Source organism: Podarcis filfolensis (assembly GCF_964270895.1).
Source record: "Podarcis filfolensis genome assembly, chromosome: 10".
Classification (NCBI taxonomy): Eukaryota; Metazoa; Chordata; class Lepidosauria; order Squamata; family Lacertidae; genus Podarcis; species Podarcis filfolensis.
This window is the reverse complement of record NC_139612.1, coordinates 71,739,616-71,760,501: the sequence shown is the minus strand read 5'-3', so window position 1 is coordinate 71,760,501 and position 20,886 is coordinate 71,739,616. Positions and strand designations below refer to the sequence as shown.

The 20,886-nt window shown below is 48.8% G+C and overlaps 3 protein-coding genes and 1 long non-coding RNA gene across 4 annotated transcripts in view; 2 read left to right on the top strand and 2 right to left on the bottom strand.

The window, feature by feature from the left end:
- Positions 1 to 7,031, top strand: part of LOC310744061 (uncharacterized protein) — a 34,450-nt gene extending 27,419 nt beyond the window's left edge. The window contains exon 3 of the mRNA XM_083574804.1: positions 6,852 to 7,031. The gene's annotated coding sequence lies outside the window, so the exon portion shown is untranslated. The remainder of the gene's footprint in view (positions 1 to 6,851) is intronic.
- The window catches only part of LOC310742959 (uncharacterized protein), a 184,440-nt gene that overhangs the window by 129,421 nt on the left and 34,133 nt on the right, over positions 1 to 20,886 (bottom strand). The gene's annotated exons all lie outside the window — the stretch shown is intronic.
- On the bottom strand, positions 10,317 to 18,557 carry LOC310743354 (uncharacterized protein). The gene is made up of 6 exons (XM_083573531.1): positions 18,472 to 18,557; positions 14,410 to 14,914; positions 14,139 to 14,220; positions 13,809 to 13,891; positions 12,950 to 13,076; positions 10,317 to 11,662 (listed from the first exon to the last, which is right to left on the bottom strand). Exons 2-6 carry the CDS (start codon positions 14,821 to 14,823, stop codon positions 10,488 to 10,490), a joined length of 1,881 nt encoding a protein of 626 aa, XP_083429657.1. The 5' UTR covers positions 14,824 to 14,914; positions 18,472 to 18,557; the 3' UTR covers positions 10,317 to 10,487.
- LOC310743356 lies at positions 13,828 to 15,765 on the top strand. The gene is made up of 2 exons (XR_014538974.1): positions 13,828 to 13,906; positions 14,104 to 15,765. It is a non-coding gene; the product is annotated as an uncharacterized lncRNA (long non-coding RNA).

Sequence of the window (20,886 nt, the reverse complement as noted above, 5' to 3'; positions counted from 1 at the left end):
CATGGATTCATGTAATGAATCCTCACCAAAATGATTTTCTTATTCCACACAATGCCCATTTTAGGAGGAATGAATTGTTTTACGGAGTGGAAAAGGGAAATATCTAGATTTATATGGAGTTGAAAGAAAGCGAGAATTAAACACCCGTTATTAACAGATAAAAAGGAGAGAGGAGTTTTTGCATTGCCAGATTTGCAATTCTATCATGCGGAGGCAGGATTGGTTTGGATAAAAGACCTTAAATTTTTTATTACAGGATTCATCCAGCCCAGCCTTTCGCATGATGAATTCTGCATTTATGTTAAATAAGCAGGAAGACAATATACCGTCCTCCTTCTTGTTCCACATGGAGATTTCTCAGGAGACAGATGAGGTGATCAGGCACTCCCATTTCTTTAAGAACTCGCCATAATTTGCTGTGGTCAATACAGTCAAAGGATTTTCTGTAGTCTCCATAATCCAGCGCATGTTTGCAATTTGGTCTCTGGTACCTCTGCCCCTTCGAAATCCAGCTTGCACTTCTGGGTGTTCTCGGTCCACATACTGCTTAAGCCTGCCTTGTAGCATCTTGAGCATAACCTTGCTAGCCTGTGAAATGAGCGCAATTGTGCGGTAATTGGTGCATTCTTTGGCACTGCCCTTCTTTGGGATTGGAATTCATGTGTAGCAGGAAACCCACCCCCCCAATCACTCAGTTTGTACAAACACGACACACTCACACTCACACACGACATATGCAATGCTTCTATTATAAATTCATATAAAATCAGCCGTACATCGGATCTGCATCGTTCAACTTTTATTTTACACCATGAGGGAAGGACTATCAAAGGGGGGAGACTTGACACAAGGCAGCCAACACGTCCACAGTGAGCCCTACCCACTTGGCATGCCAACCTTGATGGTCCTAGACAGAAGAGCATCACACTCACAAAGGAACCGGATATGGAAGTGGATTCAGTAGGGACTGAAACACAGGACAGTGACCAGCCCTTCCCTCTGGGGGCAGGAAACAGTGAACTCCTCTTTGTCCTCAGGAATGTAATTATATGGGGAGGGGGAAAGGAGGAACCGGACAGGTGACAAGACCCTCAGGTTACCACCACAACTCCTCCTCCTTCAGAGAAGTCACACTTCTCTGAGGTCTCTCAGCCCCACTCACCTCACAGAGTGTTTGTTGTGGGGGAGGAAGGGAAAGGAGAATGTTAGCCGCTTTGAGACTCCTTCGGGTAGTGAGAAAGCGGGATACCAAATCCAAACTCCTCCTCCTCCTCTTCTTCTCCTCCTCCTCCTCCTCCTCCCTGAACCCCTCCTCTTTGTGATGTCTCAATGATGTAGTTATGATGTAGTCTTGGGGGTGTAGCTTGGGGGATTAGCAGCTAATAAAAGTTGGGGTCTTCTTTTGTTGGGGGCTTCCATCTTGTTCCACCTGGGGCAGGTGGGCAGCGGCGTAGCGTGGGTTGTCAGCACCCGGGGCAAGGCAAGTAATTTGCGCCCCCTAACCCCTAACCTGCCGCCGCTGCCAGCTTCTTCTTGCTGCTGCCTGGGCTGGGGTATTTACGGTAAGGTAGCCACAGCGGCGGCGGCGGGTCCGTGTCAGGTGATCTGAGGCGAGTTGCCACTGGCGCTGCCGCCCAAACGACGCCGCTTGCCCGGAGGAGGAGGAGGGCAGAGAGGTGAGGAAAATGCAACATGGCCCAGCAGCTGCAGCAGCAGCGGTGGCGGGGCTGTGAGGAGGGGCTGCCTGGTGCGCCCTCCGCGGCCCTGACGCGCGGGGACCGCAGCGAGCACTGAGAGCCGCTGCCTGCCGGACGCCTTCAGCCCAGACGCGCGCACAGCTCGTCGGTTCCGCGAGACATGGGGCTCTGCTACAGCCTGCGCCCGAGGCTCTTCGGTGACTCCAGAGGCAGCAAGCGCACCCCCCCCCCAAGATGTTGCGCCCGGTGCGGCCAGCCCCCCCTGCACCCCCACGCTACGCCACTGCAGGTGGGAGTTCTGTGGCGACAGTCTTCAATCAAGACCTACTGGCTGCTCTTTTGCTCTGCTCTTCCTGGCTGGTCTCCTTGTTTCTGGTCCAAGGGATCCCTCAGATTTTGGAATCCGCTTCTGGCTACAATTGTATCGGCTGCTTTTCTGAGCCTCTTGGCTCTTGTGCATGGACGGGGCCGGTGTCCACGGTCCTTGTCCTTGTCCTGGCCTGACTCAGAGGCTGGGGTGGGGAGCTGGGATTTGGGGGGAGTCGTTTAGCTGCCCCCCCCCGTTCCTGGTTTGAACAGCACCAATACCTAAAACACGGAGGGATCTAAGCTCGTGGGGGGGGGAGGGGAGGATGTTGCACTTGTGGGGGGGACCCCAACTGGATCTCCGGGATCAGCCCCTCCCCCGCTCTCCTGATCCACTAAAGAAAAGGGGAGGGGGGGAAAGCTTCCTCTCCCCCCTCAATTCTTTCCCTCCCCTCCCGGCACATCCTCCTCTCACCCCGCCCCCACAATCCCAAATCCCCTCCCCAATATGTTTCTCCTCCTCCTCGCCATCCGACCTCTGTTCCGGGAATAGGGGGGGAAGAGCCCCCCTCCCAACCTGCCTGCTTCTCCCGGAAGTGGCTCTTCTGCGCCGGATTGCTGATTTGTACTGTAAAAGTTATAGTATTCGTCTTTCCCCCCAGCCACTCTGGGCAGCTTACAGTACATATAGGTAAAGGTATAGGGACCCCTGACCATTAGGTCCAGTCGTGGCCGACTCTGCGGTTACGGAGCTCATCTCGCTTTATTGGCTGAGGGAACCGGCGTACAGCTTCCAGGTCATGTGGCCAGCATGACTAAGCTGCTTTTGGTGAACCAGAGCAGCGCACGGAAACACCATTTACCTTCCCGACAGTATAGTACATATACAAGACAGTAAAACATCAAACATTAAAAACCTCCTGATACAGCTGTCTTCTAAATGTCAGATGGTTGCCTACCTCCTTGCCCTCGGACGGGAGGGCATTCCATGGGGCGGGAGGTCCTCTGCCTGGTTCCTTGGAACTTCACTTCTAACAGCAAGGGAACCAGCAGAAGACCCTTGGAGGTGGACCTCCCTGTCCAGACTGAGCAATGGGGGTGAAGATGCTCCTTCAGGTCCACAGGGCCAAGGCTGATGAGGGCTTTAGGTTGCAGATCTTGCTCCTCCATAATGATCGATGTATAGTTAGCAGAGTAGGAGAAAACACAGAGGCAGCAAAAAAAAAATTCAGCTGAGAAATTTGTTACTGAAGACAGATAAGCATAACAGGATCCAAAAAATAGCAAAAATGTAACTCACAGTAAAACCCTGACTTAGCATACCAAAAAAAGCACTCAAGTAAGAAACAGACAGAGTAAAGTAATATCAGAATATGAAGTGGGAGCAGGCGCATTTCAATACTGTAATTTATTTATAATTCAATGTCAGAGTAACCCTGGAACTAGATAAAAAGCCGCCAGGTGGACGTGCCCCATCTGCCCTTCACTTTCCTCTTCAGCATGGGCAGAATCTGCCTTCTGGACTTTGGGATTCACGGTTGTTCTCCTCTCCATCCACCAGGGCTTGACTTCAGGTGCAGCAGAATTCCCCAGCCCCCCAAGGATTTGAGACCCATCAGCTTTCCTCACCTGGTTTAGCCGGCTGGTTGAAGCCGTTGCTTGAACCCATGTTGCATGCTGACAGCTTCTGGAAGCCACAGGTGAGAGCTAAGTGCAGGGTGGGCACCAAGGGTGGAAAAATGACCCCAGAAGGTGCAGGACATGTCCCCCACCCAAGGAACTACTGCTCCCCAACAGCCCATGACATCTAGATGCAGGTAGGTAGCCGTGTTGGTCTGACGCAGTTGAAATAAAAAATTTAAAAATAGTCCCATAGCACCTTAGAGACCAACTATGATTGTTCTAGGTATAAGCTTTCGTGTGTATGCACACTTCTTCATATACACTGAAACAGATGTCACCAGACCCTTGTATATCGTGGGAGGGTGGGGTGGGGTTTTTCTCAGAAGGGTACTCCTACTACCATCTCCTACTATCCTTCACTATATAAAGAAGTGTGCATGCACACGAAAGCTTATACCTAGAAGAAACTTAGTTGGTGCTGCTGTTGTTGTTGTTTAGTTGTGTCCGACTCTTCGTGACCCCCTGGACCAGAGCGCACCAGGCACTTCTGTCTTCCACTGCCTCCCGCAGTTTGGTCAAACTCATGATGGTAGCTTCCAGAACACTATCCAACCATCTCATCCTCTGTCGTCCCCTTCTCCTTGTGCCCTCCATCTTTCCCAACATCAGGGTCTTTCCCAGTGAGTCTTCTCTTCTCTTGTGGTGGCCAAAGTATTGGAGTCTCAGCTTCAGGATCTGTCCTTCTAGTGAGCACTCAGGGCTGATTTCCTGAAGAATTGATACGTTTTATTTTCTTGCAGCCCATGGGACTCTCAAGAGTCTCATCCAGCAGCATAATTCAAAAGCATCAATTCTTCGGCGATCAGCCTTCTTTATGGTCCAGCTCTCACTTCCATACATCACGACTGCGAAAACCATAGCTTGAACTATACGACCTTTGTTGGCAAGGTGATGTCTCTGCTTTTTAAGATGCTGTCTAGATTTGTCATTGCTTTTCTCCCAAGACCCTAAGGTGCTACTGGACTATTTTTGTTAATTTTTTTACTTCAACTGCGTCAGACCAATATGGCTACCTACCATAAAGTACAGTTATCTCCTTGCCTTGAATATCCTGCTTTTCAGTGCCAGGTTAGGATAGTCCTCTGTCAGAAGACAAGCACAGGATCAGGCAGTACATCATCATTATAAAGAACCATTGGGGTGGGTGTTTCCGTCTGGGATTCCCATTTGCCATCTGCTTTCCTTCTGGTTCTCCTGCTCTCTCCATGCAATGTGAGGAATGTAGATGGAAGTCCATCTCCAAGAACAGGAGCTTCCCTGAGCACCCATTCAGCTGACCCCAAGCCCCAAGCCTTGTCACTAGTTCTCTGACTGACCCAGACCACATTCCCTGGAAGAGACGTAGGACTGAGCCTCCCAAAATGGTCCATATGGACCTCCTGAGGTCAGTGGGACCATGAAGGTGATTCATGAAGATCTAGAGGTGGAAATGGGGGCAGCCACTTGATTTGAAAGGCAGTCTCAGATGACAACAGTATTCCAAGATCATGCTGTGTTATTAAAGATGATTGAGGATTATGAAAGGTTGCTGATGCATTACTACCATTTGACATCATAGCATTTTCATTTCCTAAAAATTGGGAAGATGGAAATATGTTGTAATAAGAGAAAATGCTAATGGCGGTTGATGTGTCCTTTTTTTCTGTGTTTTCTTTCCTGAAACCTGAACAGGATTTCCTTTCTGCCCACTCTGAAAAAGGTGCTGGAGAAGACAGAATTGCAGGGGACAAGGCACCTTTCGTTTCATTAGAAATAGTCATTAAAATGTGTGAAATGTGGAATATGCTTCACTGAATGAGCAAACATAGTTCACATCAACGAACACAAAAAGGAAAGAACCCATTTAAAGGTATGAAGTGCGGAAACAGCTTCTGTTTCAATGCAAAACTTAGAACACACCAGCGGACTCACAGAGAGAGAAAACGTTTGAAGTGCAGGGAGTGTGGGAAGAACTTCAGTCAGAGTGGAAACCTTAAATTGCACAAACGGACTCACACAGGGGGGAAACCATATGAATGTATGGAGTGTGGAAAGAACTTTAATGACAGTGGAAGCCTTAGGAAACATCAACGGACTCACACAGGGGTGAAACTATATAAATGCATGGAGTGTGAAAAGCATTTTAGTGATAGTGGAAGCCTTAGAAGACATCAACGGACTCACACAGGGGAGAAACCATATAAATGCATGGAGTGTGGAAAGAGCTTTAGTGATAGTAGAAACCTTAGAAGACATCAACGGACTCACACAGGGGACAAACCATTTCAATGTATGGAGTGTGGAAAGAGTTTTAGTGATAGTGGAAGACTTAGACTACATCAACGGACTCACACAGGGGAGAAACCATTTCAATGTATGGAGTGTGGAAAGAGGTTTAGTAATAGTGGAAGACTTAGACTACATCAACGGACTCACACAGGGGAGAAACCATTTCAATGTATGGAGTGTGGAAAGAGCTTCAGTCAGTGGACACCTCAATATACATCAACGGACTCACACAGGGATGAAACCTTTTAAATGTATGGATTGTGGAAAGAGCTTTAGTGACAATGGAAACCTTAGAACACATCAACAGACTCACACGGGATAAACCATTTAAATGCATGGAGTGGAAACGTCTTCAGTCAGAGTGGAGACCTTAGAAATCATCAACGGACTCACACAGGCATGAAACCCTTTAAATGTATGGAGTGTGGAAAGAGCTTCCGTTTTAGTGGAAACCTGAGAAGACATCAACAGGCTCACATCGGTATGAAACGATTTAAATGTATGGATTGTGGAAAGAGCTTCAATCGGAGTGCACACCTTAGAAATCATCAATGGACTCACACAGGGGAGAAACCATATAAATGCATTGATTGTGGAAAGAGCTTTAGTGATAATGGAAACCTTAGACAACATCAACGGACTCACACGGGCGAAACCATATAAATGTATCGAGTGTGGAAAGAGCTTCAGTTTCAGTTCAAGCCTTAGAAAACATCAGCAGACACATGAGGCAGAAACCATTTAAAGGTATGGACTGTAGAAGGAGCTTCAGTCAGAGTGGAAGCCTTGATTTATGTCAACAAACTCACACAAAGGAGAAACCATATAAATATCAGGAAAGCAGAAAGAGGTTCACTCTTAGTGGAAGTTCAAAATCAACAGACTCATGGACAGGAGAAGCAGTTTAAATGAAAAGACTGCAAAAAGTGCTTTATTTATAATGGAGTATTTAAGGAACAGGGCCGCCGGTGGCGCTGTGGGTTAAACCACAGAGCCTAGGACTTGCCAATCAGAAGGTCGATGGTTCGAATCCCCATGATGCGGTGAGCTCTCGTTGCTCGGTCCCTGCTCCTGCCAAGCTAGCAGTTCAAAAGCACGTCGAAGTGCAAGTAGATAAATAGGTACCGCTCTGGCGGGAAGGTAAATGGTGTTTCCGTGCACTGCTCTGGTTTGCCAGAAGCGGCTTAGTCATGCTGGCCACATGACCCAGAAGCCGTACCCCGGCTCCCTCGGCCAATAAAGTGAGATGAGCGCCGCAACCCCAGAGTCGGCTACGAATGGACCTAATGGTCAGGGGTCCCTTTACCTTTCCCTTTATTTAAGGAACATCTAGGGACTCTCACATAGGAGAACCCATTTAGATGTATGGAGTGTGGGATGTCTTCCTCTCAGAGTTCACTCTGAGCAATGAACTCAGCAGGAAATCATTTCTAAAAGCATGAGGTTTATGTGAAGTTCTGGTGTTTATATGTAAAACTGTATAATAATGAAATAATGAAGGCAGCATCTCACAATGGTGAGTATAATTTTAGATGAAAGTACCTTTGCTTTTTGCACTAAACTCTGTCACCCCCCCCCCACCGCATGATCTCAAAGCATTGCTTCTTCACCAGAACTTCATCGCTGCCTCCTGCCCTGCGCGTTCTGAAGAAAACTTGAAATACTGAAATTGAATGGGAGATTCCCCCCCCCTAGCCTAATTTCAAGAGGGGGAAGGAGGGGCTGCAGGTACCAGGGAAATCTCCTGGGGGGGCATCTTCACTCATGAACCCCATGGGGCAACCCCAGAGCTCCTGCTCATTCTGGGGTTTGAGGAAGATAGTATTTTTCCATAGTCCCAAAAGTTTTGCTTCAATCATGCTACTCGGGAGTTTTCCTACCAGTGGACACAGTGCTGTTGTTGTTATGGACTGGCTGGGGGGGGGGAGGCACCAGCTGGGGGACCCACAAGGGAGGAAGGCTCAGATCCTGTTGACTGGTGGTGGGATGAGCAGAAAGAGGGAGAAAAGGGAGCAGAATGGGAGAGGAGGTGTTGCAAGCTGAGGAGGAAACGGTTTGGTGAGGTGGAAGAGGCTGGGGCAGAGAGCAGTTCAGGCTCAGAGGGAGGAGAGGAGGGGGCCAGGAGACCCAGAGGAGGCCGGCTGCTGAAGCATCCAGGGAGACTCCCCCTCCTGCTGCAACCAGCTCCCCTCTCCCCTGGTCTAGAGCACATAGGGAAATCCAGTTCAGACCCCATGAGCCTGTACATGATATTAAGAGGTGTTGTTTTTTTGTCCTAACATACATCACTTTAATCTTATTGATAATGAACTGTATTTTCTGTCCATTCACTCCCTTTGAAGAAGTCCTTTTGGGGCTCCTTGCAATTTCTCTTTCTTTGAACAACCCTGGACAATTTACTGCCATCAGCAAACTTTGCCCCCTCCCTGCTCCCTCTAGATCTAGATCATTTATGAACAAGTTGAAAAGCCACAGGTCCCAATGCTGTTCTTGAGGGGACTCCGCTTTCTGCTCCTCTCCATTAAGAGACTGTCCGTTTACTCTCTTGGTGTTTCAGAAGGAGGGCTGCCTCAGACAGAGGGGGCACATTTATTCTAGGGGCACATTTCCGGGGTCCCCATGGTGCCCCCCAGCCTGGCTCCACTCGGCCAGGACAGCTGCATTTTGTTTCGCTGCAGGTGAACCTTCTCCCTGCAACTTGGGATCTTAAAGGAACTTTGACGGGGGGGCAGAGGGAGCGCAGCTTCCCCACACTTGTGAAGGAGCCGTAGGAGGGGGGAGGCAGGCGTAATTGGGGGGGAGAGGTGTGGAGGAATCAGTGAGAAGGAGCTTCTGGAGCCTGTGCTGCCCCCTCCCTGCCTGCTCCCTGAAACTTTCCTCAGCCTCTCCCCTTTTCATTTCAATGACTGGGGATCCCGCACAGCCCTCGGGGCACCTCAGTATCTTGGGGGGAGGAGCTATTTTGTTTGCTGAGGGCAGGGACACAATCCTGTCTCATTGCGGGGTGTCAGGCTTTTAGCTAAGAGGCTCAGGGGGAAAAGCACTGAGAAGGAAAAAATCCTGGGGTGCTGATTTCCTCCACTGCCCAGCTCCCCAGGGGGTCACACCCCGCGGTCCCTCCGGGGTCAGCAAAGAAGGAGAATCCAGGCAAGTTAAAGGAGCAAAACAGTGGTCAGGAGACCGGAGCTTTATTTGTTGCAACAAGGTTCATCCCCACAAAGAGTAGGAACCCCGAGAAGATGGTTGCATGAACTTTTAAGAGTTCTACCCCCTTTCCCATAATAAATTTTCCAACAACTTAATCAATACATGACATGGGGCTTTTTCGGGGGTTGTTGCTGTTGGTGTTTTGTATTTATATTTTAGATCTTGTTGTGATTCATGTGGAAATTGTTCAATTTTTCAATCCCAGCATTCCAAACTAACCCTATCGCCGTCTAGCATTACCTAAAATTTACTCTTCTACTGTAATTACATTAATATATTAATGTCATTGATACATGTGTACACAACTTTAAATACAAACACCAAGACATTTCACTGAAACTTTAAGTAAACGCGCATGCATGCACTTTCCAAGAGTCTCATTCGAGAGTCAGTGTGGTACAGTGCTTAAGAGTTTTGGACTAGGAACTGGGAGACCTGGGTTCAAATCTCCACTCAGCCATGCAGCTCACTGGGTGATGGCTTCACGGCCCAACCTACCTCACAGGGTTGTAGTCAGGATTAAACAATGAGGGGGAGAACGACTTAAGACCACACTGAGCTTCTTGAAGAAACGGGTGGTATATAAAGGCATCCAATAAATTTCAGTAAGAAGAAAGGTAAGATTCTGCTCTTAGGCAAGAAGAATCAGCCGCACAAATATAAGATGGGGGATACCGGGCTTGCCAGTAGTACATGTGGAAAAGGGGTCTTAGACTAACATGAGTCAACAGTAGGTTTCAGGAGCAAAAAAGGCTGTTATTCTAGGCTGCGTCCAAAGAAGACAAGTGTCCAGATCAAGAGAAGTAACAGCCCCACTTTCTTCTGCCTTGTTCAGACCACACCTGGAGTCCTGTGTCCGGTTCTGGGTGCCCCAATTTAAGAAGGATTTTGACAAGCTGGAAGGTGTGCAGAGGGGGGTGAGCAAGACAATTAAGCGTTGGGAAACCAAGCCTTCTGAGGAACAGGAAGGACTATCACGTGGAAGATTGAACAAGCTTGTTTTCACTGGCTCTGGAGGCTGGCACCCAAACCAATGGCTTCAAATTAGAGATGCCCTTGGAAGGTTGTGGACTCTCCTTCCTTGGAGGTTTGTAAGGAGAAGTTGTAAGGAGAAGGCAATATGTCATGGAAGCTTGAGTTGAGAGTCCTGCAGTGGACTAGACGACCCAGGGGTCTCCTGCAGGTCTAAAATTCTATGATTCTCCCCTGTATGAATTCTTTGATGGACCATGAGCTTGGTCCTCTTACCGAAGCTCTTTTCACATTCCAAGCACTGATATGGTTTCTCACCACTGTGAATTCTTTGATGGGAAGTGAGACCGGAGCTCACAGTGAAGCTCTTCCCACATTGGGAGCACTGTTATGGTTTCTCACCACTGTGAATTCTTGGGTGTGCCACGAGACTGGCACGGTGACTAAAGGTCTTTCCACATTCCAAGCACTGATATGGTTTCCCCCCTGTGTGAATTCTTTGGTGGGAAGTGAGATTGGCTCTCTGGAGGAAACTCTTTCCACAATCCAATCATTGATAGGATTTCTCCCCGGTATGAATGCTTTGATGGGTAGCGAGATGGGCGCTTTTACAGAAGCTCTTTCCACGTTCCAAGCACTGTGAATTCTTTGGTGGGAAGTGAGATTGGCTCTATGGCAGTAACTCTTTCCACATTCCGAGCACTGATAGGGTTTCTCACCACTGTGAATTCTTTGATGGGAAGTGAGATTTTGCTTCCGACTGAAGCTCTTCCCACATTCCAAGCACTGATAGGGTTTCTCACCACTGTGAATTCTTTGATGGGAAATGAGACTTGCCTTCTGACTGAAGCTGTTTCCACAATTCACGCATTGATAGGGTTTCTCCCCAGTATGAATTCTTTGGTGGGAAGCGAGACCGGAGCTCACAGTGAAACTCTTCCCACATTCTGAGCACTGATAGGGTTTCTCACCACTGTGAATTCTTTGATGGGCCGTGAGATTCGCCCTGTGATTAAAGCTCCGCCCACATTCCGAGCACTGATAGGGTTTCTCACCTGTATGAATTATTTGATGGGCTGTGAGATGGGTGCTCTGACTGAAGCTCTTTCCACACTCTTGGCATTGAAATGGCTTCTCTCCCCTGTGAATTCTCTGATGTTTACGGAAGGTTGTGCTTGTATTAAAGCTTTCCCTACAATTCAAGCCCTGATAGGGTTTCTCCCTGCTGTGAGTTATTTGATGTGAAATGAGATGTGCACTCGTACTGAAGCTCTTTCCACATTCCAAGTATTTCAGTGGGTCCTCCCCTGTGTGAATTATTTCCTGTGAAGTGAGGCTTTCATTCCAACAGAAAGTTCCCCCCCATTCAGAGAACTGAGAGGGTTTCTTCCCAATAGCATTTCTTTGGTGGGTAGTCGAATGGGAGCTGTGACTGAAGCTCTCTCCACACTCCAAGAGTGGCAATGGCTTCTCCACTGTGCAGATTCTGTCATGGGCATCCTCGCTCTCTATTTCCAAATCATCACCACCTGCAATGAGGAAATGGATTAGAGCTGCAGGAAGAAATGGAGTGCCACTGTATTGAATATTGATCACTAACCTTGTGATAGAGGAAGAATTCCATGCATCAACACTGCTGACCACACACTAGAGGTGGGCAGTGTTAGAAACAGAGATAGGACAGCTAGAACATAAAGAGGACCTTAAATCTAGGTTATGGGCTCAAAAATGGAATGTCCATATGCACTCTCTTACGACAAAAATACAAAGCTGAAAAGGAATGAACAGCAGCTAAAATAATATGTTCATTTTTCACATGGTCTAGTCCTTCCCCTGCCCACCCCCCTGATTTTTAAAGAAGGTCTCTCCTTCAGTCTTCAGAGAGTAGCTGGAAGTGGGGAGGCAGAAAAAGGTCCTCCTTTCCTTCCACTCTGCACTTTTAATCTGAAATCTTAGGTTCTGCACGCAGAGCTCAGAAACTGCTCGTGTCTATGGCATTCCCTGTTGCAAAATGCGCCTAGAACCATGCGAGTTTCAGCCACTGGAGGTGGTGGATGATTTTGTCTACCTAAGAAACCAACAACCTCTTCATTGATGCTGACCTGGACAAGTGTACTGGCAAGGCAGTTCCGGCAACGGCACACCTCTCCAAAAGAGTACAGTGGTACCTCTGGTTAAGAACTTAATTTGTTCTGGGGGTCTGTTCTTAACCTCAAACTGTTCTTAACCTGAGGTATCACTTTAGCTAATGAGGCCTCCCGTTGACGCCGTACCGCTGCCGCATGATTTCTGTTCTCATCCTGAAGCAAAGTTCTTAACCCAAGGTACTATTTCTGGGTCAGCGTAGTCTGTAACCTGAAGTGTCTGTAACCCGAGGGACCACTGTATGGGTGAATGGGATGCTAACCAATACCAAGATGAAGGTCTATCAGGATTGTGTGTTGAGCAAGCTGCTTTGTGAAGTGAATTGTGGACAATTACAACCATCAGAAACAACCCCTCAATGCCTTCCACAAGCTCTGTGTCAGGAAGATTTTGGGAAATACAAGGCAGGACAGTGTCAAACAAAGATGTGCTTTCCTAACCTCAAATTCCTAGCATGTTCCCATTCCATTCTCAGCAAGGTCTATGCTGGCTTCATCATGTCCACAGTCAAAACATGCTGATAGCCCTCCATTTAAGGTCAGTTTGGGGGTATTAGAATCCCAGGTGCTGCAAGTGGCCCTGTAGAGCTCCCTCAAAACCAGGGAGGCTTATCACAGAGAGAGATGCATGGAATTTCCAAAGAGAGATTAGGATCCACAAGGGAGCCTTACTGAGAGAGGCCACGATCCCGTGATTCTCCTCCATGACTTCCTTATGCAGAGCTCTCTGGTCTGGATCCAGCAACGCCCATTCCTCATCTGTGAAATGAACAGCGACATCTTCAAAGCACACTGGACCCTAAGAGAGAAATGAAAAGGTCCTCTTTAGAGAGCATAAAGATTATCTGCTACACATTGCTGTTTCTTTCTGCTCATTAAATGGTGTTTTGTTTCAATGGGATCGTCCTGCTGCACGTTTTAATTGTGGGTGCTCCTTTTAATGTCTCCGTGGAATTCTTGTGTGATTTAGTGATGGACATTAATCTTTGTGTAAATGGGTAGAACTCTACATTGTGTTCTTAAAATCCTTCTGTCTGTGCCAGATGGAAGGATCCCCTCTCTGCTCCCCATGTGATGTTCTTGGGGGGGGGGGAGACCCTTCTGATGCCCTAAAGACAACTTCAAGAAGTGCACTGGGGGGAGGAGAAGGGGGGGAAAGCCCCATTGTGCAACTGATGTGACAGGATAGGTGAATCCTGGGAACTGTTTTTTTGTAGCCTTGATGAACTGCTTAGAAGTCTATTTTAGCATTCAATGATAACTCTAGAAATAAAACGACAATGACTTATGAATGATCTTATTGACCTTCAGAAGGTGAGTTAAGGCAAGGTGGCTGTTCCTTATTCCCAGCACATTAAGCTTCTCAAATGGCATTCCCAGCCTCTTGGCTTCTGTCCAAGCTGCCCTTGACAAAGACGCCTTCAGAGCAGCTTGGACAGAAGCCAAGAGGAGGAGAGAGATTCCTTGGGGGCCAGAGGCGCCCTGGCTGCCCCCCCTCAGCCCCCTCCCCCACAGGGCTCCCTCCCTCTACCTGAGCTGCTTCCACAGCCGTTGCTTCTCCTTCCCCACCAGGAATAGATGGAAGAGGAGGTCTTGCTGGCATCATCTGGTCACCTGCAAGAGACAGAGGTAAGTGGGAAGCCAGGAGTGCAGCTGCTCTCCAAAAAGTCTCACCTTCTGAGTGCATCTGGACATTTGGACCCATTTCATAATTTAGTTGGGTTAAAAAATACATCTCCCTCCTTGGTGCTCTTGGCCCCAAGTGTCTTCCCCCACCCAAAAAAAAAAGATGACAAGAACCCATGGATTCGTTTTGATATCCACAGAAAGGGACCAAACGGAGAACGGACTCCTTCCTTACCCAGCAGCCTCTCTCTGGTTTTCAACCGAGTCCTTTTAGTCTCAGAGGAATCTGGGCCCATTTCTGCAAACAGATCCTGTCTCTGAAATAGCAACAAATATTCAAAACAGAGAATATGAAGAAGAGTTAGAAAAGGAATGACAGAGGCAAAAACAGAAGGCCAATTTGATAGCATTCAATGGCTGCTTTCCAAAAAAGGATGGAGAGTTTTCAGATACCTTCACTCATGTTCGGAGCCCGTTTGGAGTATCCAGAGGAAAGTCTCTCTCACCTGCTTCTCCGCCTGCTTCTTCTCCTCCGCCTGACTCAGGAGGAAGCCTTCAGCCAGGGCCACCGCCTGGGAACTGGTCTCTGCTCCACATTCCCTCACCCAGCTCTCCATCTCCGGTGGAAGGACAGCCAGGAACTGCTCCAAGATCACCAGGTCCAGCATCTCAGCTTTCGTGTGCCTTTCTGGCTTCAGCCATTGATGGTAAAGGTGGTGGAGTTGGCTGCAAACCTCTCGAGGTCCTTTGGCCTCCTGGAAGCAGAACTGCCTCAACTGCTGGCTCTGCACCTCTGAGCGGAGAGTGTCCTCCTCACCCAGGATCTTCTGCACAGTTTTTCCCCAGAATCCCCCACTGCTCCCGGTTCTGATGGCATGGCCTCTTCCTGCTTCAGGGCCAGCTGAGTTTTCCTCATCCATCTGTGCTCTCAGGAAGCCTCCAAGAGAGATGAAGGAACCCCTTGATCTTCTGCCAAGTTCTGTCTGTCTGAATTAGAGATCCTTGCAAATTCTACAAAGCAAATACATCATTCTGTTACAAAACTGACATATTGCCTGGAAGAGAAAAATGTTCCGTGAGGAAGTATGTATGAGTCTTGGAAGAGCCAGCTCTGGACTGCACCACAACCCAGACTCTTGAGGTTTCTTTAGAAAGGAGAAGCAAAACGTATTTTTCGCTCCATAAGATGCACTTGACTATAAGGCACACCTAATTTTTAAGAGGGGAATGCAAGAAAAAAAATATTTCAAAGGGAGTGCTTGTAGGGATCAGATGGGATTACCATGTGGAATTATAAAATATACATCAAGCCATTGTGTCCACGATGAATGCATTGTGTTGACTGGGATTGATATAGTGACGATAATTTCTGATTAAATCCCATAAGATTCTACATTCATGCCCTTTTCCCTCTACTGCCCATTTCTCTCTCTTCACAAGTCACGTACACACTTAGACAGGCAGGAGTCCTGGGTCCTCAAAGACAATGGGCAGTTTCGTCGATGTAGCTTTTCTGACATGTTAATCTTAGGATGTTAATCTTAGGGCCAGGAAACAGGTTTCACATTAAGGTGATAATGATCGCTGTCCTCCTGGCCATCCTTCTTATCACGTGTACTGATTGCTTATGACCTCTGGGGTTACTGAATGTGCTCCTTTGTAGTTTTCATTCATTTACTCCAAAGTATGCATGCCTAACTAGTGTTTATAGTTTAACTTTGTCCCCACTTGGGGTTTGTTTAAATGCTCAGAGGAAATCTGATTGGTTCTTATGAGCACTGTGTAAAGGATTCTTTTGCTAATAAAATGGCCTGGTGAGGGGTGTGGTGTACGCACTTCCTCCGAGAGCCTTGCCGGTCAAAGCCTCGTGTCTTATTTTAATCAGGGTCCAGTCCTTTCCTTTGGCCTCAGAAAGCAACAGGGCTGAGCAGAGCCTGTATGCATCCCAGGCTCTGCTCAGCACTCCCTTTCACGAGTCGCGTGGAGCGTGTGTGTGTGGTGCTTGCAGGCTTTTCCCCAGGAGGGAGAAGCCCCCAAGAGCCGCACACATGCTCCACGCGGCTAGTGAAAGGGAGTGTGGCTCTTGGGGGCTTTTCCGGGAGGTGGGGGAAGGGACTGAGGGGCTGCCCTCTGTCCCTTCCCCCACCTCCCACAAAAGCCAGCAAGAGCCGCACGCTCTTTAAAGGGTGCACGGCTCCTGCAGGCTTTTCTACGAGGAGGGAGAAGGGACTGACTGGCCGTGTCACTCCCTCCTTGGGGAAGAGCCCGCAAGAGCCATGCGGAGCGTGTGTGTGGCTCTTGGGGGCGTTTCCCGCCTGCATTCGCTCCATAAGACGCACACACATTTCCCCCTTTTTAGGAGGGAAAAAGTGCATCTTATGGAGAGAAAAATACAGTAAGTCTCCAGCCCTCCTAGAGGGAAAGTGACCATGCAAAATGTGCAGGGAACTGCTGGTCTTTCTGAGAGATGAATCAGCCTGGTTGCTCCTGCCTTTCAGAGTTTTCAATCAAGGAATGAAGCCAGAACTGTGATTGACAAGTGAGTCATTTGTACTGAGTGTTATCTGAGCATTGGGTTATAGTGGGGGTCCTAACTCAGGGTTCCTCAAGAGTTGCTCTCCTGCCCAACCCCACTTCAGGGCCCATTTATTCCCTTATCTGGCTAACTCCTGAGGGCCAAGTGGGTGAGGCCAAATGACATGTGGGTGGGGTCAAAGGACAGCACTCAAAAGAAGATAAAGTGGGACCCGCCTTTCTATGAGTGTAATGTGTTTTCAACTGTTTTTATTGCTGTTTTTTATATTTAGCAATCTGCTCTTGGAAATTCAGGTGATGGGCAGGGAACTAACAATAATGATGATGATGATGTTACATTGCTTAACATTCCCCCTCCCCAGTCATGAATACTTGAGGGCACTCCTGGGTCCATCATGGTCACTTGAGGCCCATGTCCAGCTCAGGCTAATTCCCCACCCCACAGACCTTTTGGGAAAGAGAGGACATGGCCCTGGTCCTCCCTGCTCTGCACCAGATGGGATGGTTGCAACGCTCTCAGTGTGGAACTGCCCTTGAAGGTGACTCGGGAACTGGCCCAAAATGCAACAGCCAGATGATTGGCTGGGCTGCCTCTCTTTATGAATGGCATTTCTCTCCCACCTCTTTGTCCAAGGAGATCAAGGCGGCATCCATGGGTCTACCCCTCCCCACTGAGCCCCCCCACAACAAACACGTTGGATTCCTGTTTTAAAAACGGTTGCAATGATTGTTTCCTTTCCAGCATGACCTCTCCTGCTCTCAATGCCTTGGCTTGTGAGACCTCCAGTGGTGCTTTCATGGAACTATAGAGGTGGATGGCACCCCAAGGATCATCTAGTCCAACCCCCAGCAATTTCAGAGGCCACGCTTGCATCTGGAGGAACTAAGTGTTAGAATATTTCCATTCCATCTTAAGGGACAGGCATGACTGTTGTGTGTCACATGCCTGTTTACACTCCAGCACAGCTTTCTGGGAACTTCTGTTTGTGTACAGTGGTACCTCAGGTTACAGATGCTTCAGGTTACAGACAGCACTAACCCAGAAATATTACCTCGGGTTAAGTACTTTGCTTCAGGAAGAGCACAGAAATCGTGCTCCGGCGGCGTGGCAGCAGCAGGAGGCCTCATTAGCTAAAGTGGTGCTTCAGGCTAAGAACAGTTTCAGGTTAAGTGTGGACCTCCAGAACGAATTAAGTACTTAACCTGAGGTACCACTGTATAGCTTTTGCTTATGCTGTCTTGCTTTGGACATGAAGGACAGCAGACATGATTCCTTTCTCCTGATGTATGTTGAATAAACTGCTTGTAAATCTGCTCACACATGCCTCTCCAGCCACTTCTGTTGTGCGTTTACTCTGCTGAGTGTGCGTGCCCAGCTTCTGAAGCTCAGGTCGCAGCTTCATGCTGATCCAAGGACTGGAGATCGCCCAGCACACGGATTCCTTGGATGCATCCCAACACTAAGCACTGGAGGAGAAAATGAGCCCTTCAGGATCAGGCCAGAGGGCTCCATCTTATAGGGGAGACAGAGCAGAGGAGCCACCCATCGCCCTGTCCTCCTCCTCCTTCACGGATTGGCCTCCTCCTCTTTTAACGCCACCTTGATTGGTGGCCTCTGCCTCTTGTGGAAGGCAGTTCCACAGGTTTTACTCTGCCCTGCAAGAGGAAGCGCTTTCTCTTCCCTTCCTTCCTTCCTTCCTTCCTTCCTTCCTTCCTTCCTTCCTTCCTTCCTTCCTTCCTTCTCCTTGCACAGGTGACGTTTTAGGGACCAGGGTATATTTCATGTCCGAATGTTTCCATCCGCCTACAACCTCTGTTGTAAAAGGGGAATGATCCATACATCTGAATGGGGTTTCTCTGCATGCATTTCCCCACTCCTGGACCCAAGGGGTCAGCAGCACATCCATGCAAAGGAAGAGCAGAGCTGCCGCCCTCCTGCGACCCTCCGCGCCCTGACATGCCCCCCTCTCGCCATGCAGCGCTGGGACCCCCGCTCTCCCCATGGGCCCTATCCTGGGAGAGAGGAGACTCACCGGATCCCAGCAGGCGCCCCCAGGCAGCCTCTGCAGAGCCGAACCAACGGGACCCCCACACGCCCGACTTCTTGCAGGAAAGGGAGGGATTGTACTTTCGCTCTGGAGGACCTGCCCCCCCGTCTTACTTTCCTGTCTAGGAAACTAGCTCGTTTCCATTTAACCCTTGGCAAGCCGAACGCACCCAACTCACGCCTCTCCCTCTCTCGAGAGCAGGAGCATCGCGCCCCAATGGCATCCCGAGAAGGCGGAGGAGGAGCGGTTTATGGATTACTTCCGGCAAGGGATACATCCAGTTTTGGACAGCAGCTGAACGGCCCCCTAACAGCTGGCCCCTGAACACGGGTCCTAAGAAATCTTCACTGGCTCCCAGTCCATTTCCGAGCACCATTCAAAGTGTTGGTGCTGACCTTGAAAGCCCCAAATGGTCTCAGCCCGAGGAAAACATTTCCGCAAAAAGACCAAAACTCTGGCATGTAGCCGCAGGTGATACAATAGGAGCCTTTCTGCAAATGGCCTTTGCAAACACAACTCACTGGGTGGTCCCAAAGGGAAAAAGGTAAAAGGCGGATCTAGACGGATCCTCGTGAATTCATATGATTTTTTCATTCAAATTAAATAAAACCACCATGATACTGTAGACCATGTCTTACTCTGTAGACAGCATCAAAAAAATCATGCATCCACTATTTCGTGGGGCCGCAGGGGCGCAAAAACATGGTTAAAAAACACGGATCCTCATGGATCCTCATGATTTTTGCACAAGACCAGCTGAAAGTCACCATCAGATCAAACATCATGGCCAGGGGCACAGCATCCACCACAAAAATCACGGATCCACGGCTTCCTGACCATACCGTGGCCCAAAAACGTGGTTCCGAACCACGGATCCTCATGGATCTTCACATTTTTTGCATTGGGCCAACCCAAACACATTGTCAAATCACATATCATAGCCAGGGGCACAGCATCCATCACAAAAAACTCGGATCCACGGCTTCCTGGCCATACCGTGGCCCAAAAACGTGGTTTTGAAGCACGGATCCTCATGGATCCTCACGCTTTTTGCACAAGACCAGCCCAAAGTTACCATCAGATCAAACATCATGGCCATGGGCACAGCATCCACCACAAAAATCACAGATCCACGGCTTCCTGGCCATACCGTGGCCCAAAAACGTGGTTTTGAAGCACGGATCCTCATGGATCCTCATGATTTTTGCACAAGACCAGCCCAAAGTCACCATCAGATCAAACATCATGGCCAGGGGCACAGCATCCACCACAAAAATCACAGATCCACGGCTTCCTGGCCATACCGTGGCCCAAAAACGTGGTTCCGAACCACGGATCCTCATGGATCCTCATGATTTTTGCACAAGATCAGCCCAAAGTCATCATCAGATCAAACATCATGGCAAGGGGCACAGCATGCAACACAAAAATCATGGATCCACGGCTTCCTGGCCATACCGTGGCCCAAAAACGTGGTTCCGAACCACGGATCCTCATGGATCCTAACGCTTTTTGCATTGGGCCAACCCAAAATCACTGTCAAATCACATATCATAGCCAGGAGCACAGCCTGCACCACAAAAAACTTGGATCCACGGCTTCTTGGCCATACCGTGACCCAAAAACATGGTTTTGAAGCACGGATCCTCATGGATCCTTATGCTTTTCGCATTGGGCCACCCCAAACTCACTGTCAAATCACACATCGTAGCCAGGGGCACAGCCTGCACCACAAATAACTCAGATCCACGGCTTCCTGGCAACTCCATAGCCCAAAAACGTGGTTTTGAAGGTCGGATCCTCATGGATCCTAATGCTGTTTGCATTGGGCCACCCCAAATACACTGTCAAATCACACATCGTGTCCAGGGGCACAGCCTGCACCACAGAAAACTAGGATCCACGGTTATCTGGCAACGGCATGGCCCAAAAACGTGGTTTTGAAGAATGGATCCTCATGGATCCTCACACTTTTTGCATTGGGCCAACCCAAACGCACCGTTAAATCACACATCATCTCCAGGGGCACAGCCTGCACCATGAAAATCACGGATCCATGGCTTCCTGGCCACTCCGTGGCCCAAAAACGTGGTTTTGAATCACGGATCCTCATGGATCCTCACGCTTTTCGCATTGGGCCAACCCAAACGCACCGTCAGATCACACGTCGTAGCCAGGGGCACAGCCTGCACCCCAAAAATCACGGATCCACAGCATCCTGGTCACACCATTGCCCAAAAACGTGGGTTTGAAGCACGGATCCTCATGGATCCTCACGCTTTTTGCATTGGGCCAACCCAAACTCACTGTAAGATCACACATCATGTCCAGGGGCACAGCCTGCACCACAAAAAACTCAGATCCACGCCTGCCTGGCCATACCATGGCCCAAAAACGTGG

Bases quoted from the DNA above. Each gene is read 5' to 3' on its own strand.
- LOC310743354 (XM_083573531.1), bottom strand. From the start codon at position 14,823: ATGGATGAGGAAAACTCAGCTGGCCCTGAAGCAGGAAGAGGCCATGCC. The intron at 14,221-14,409 runs GTGAGAGAGACT...TTGCTATTTCAG, and splicing joins AGAAGCAGGCGGAGAAGCAG to AGACAGGATCTGTTTGCAGA. The intron at 11,663-12,949 runs GTAAGGCTCCCT...TCCTCATTGCAG, and splicing joins CGGGATCGTGGCCTCTCTCA to GTGGTGATGATTTGGAAATA.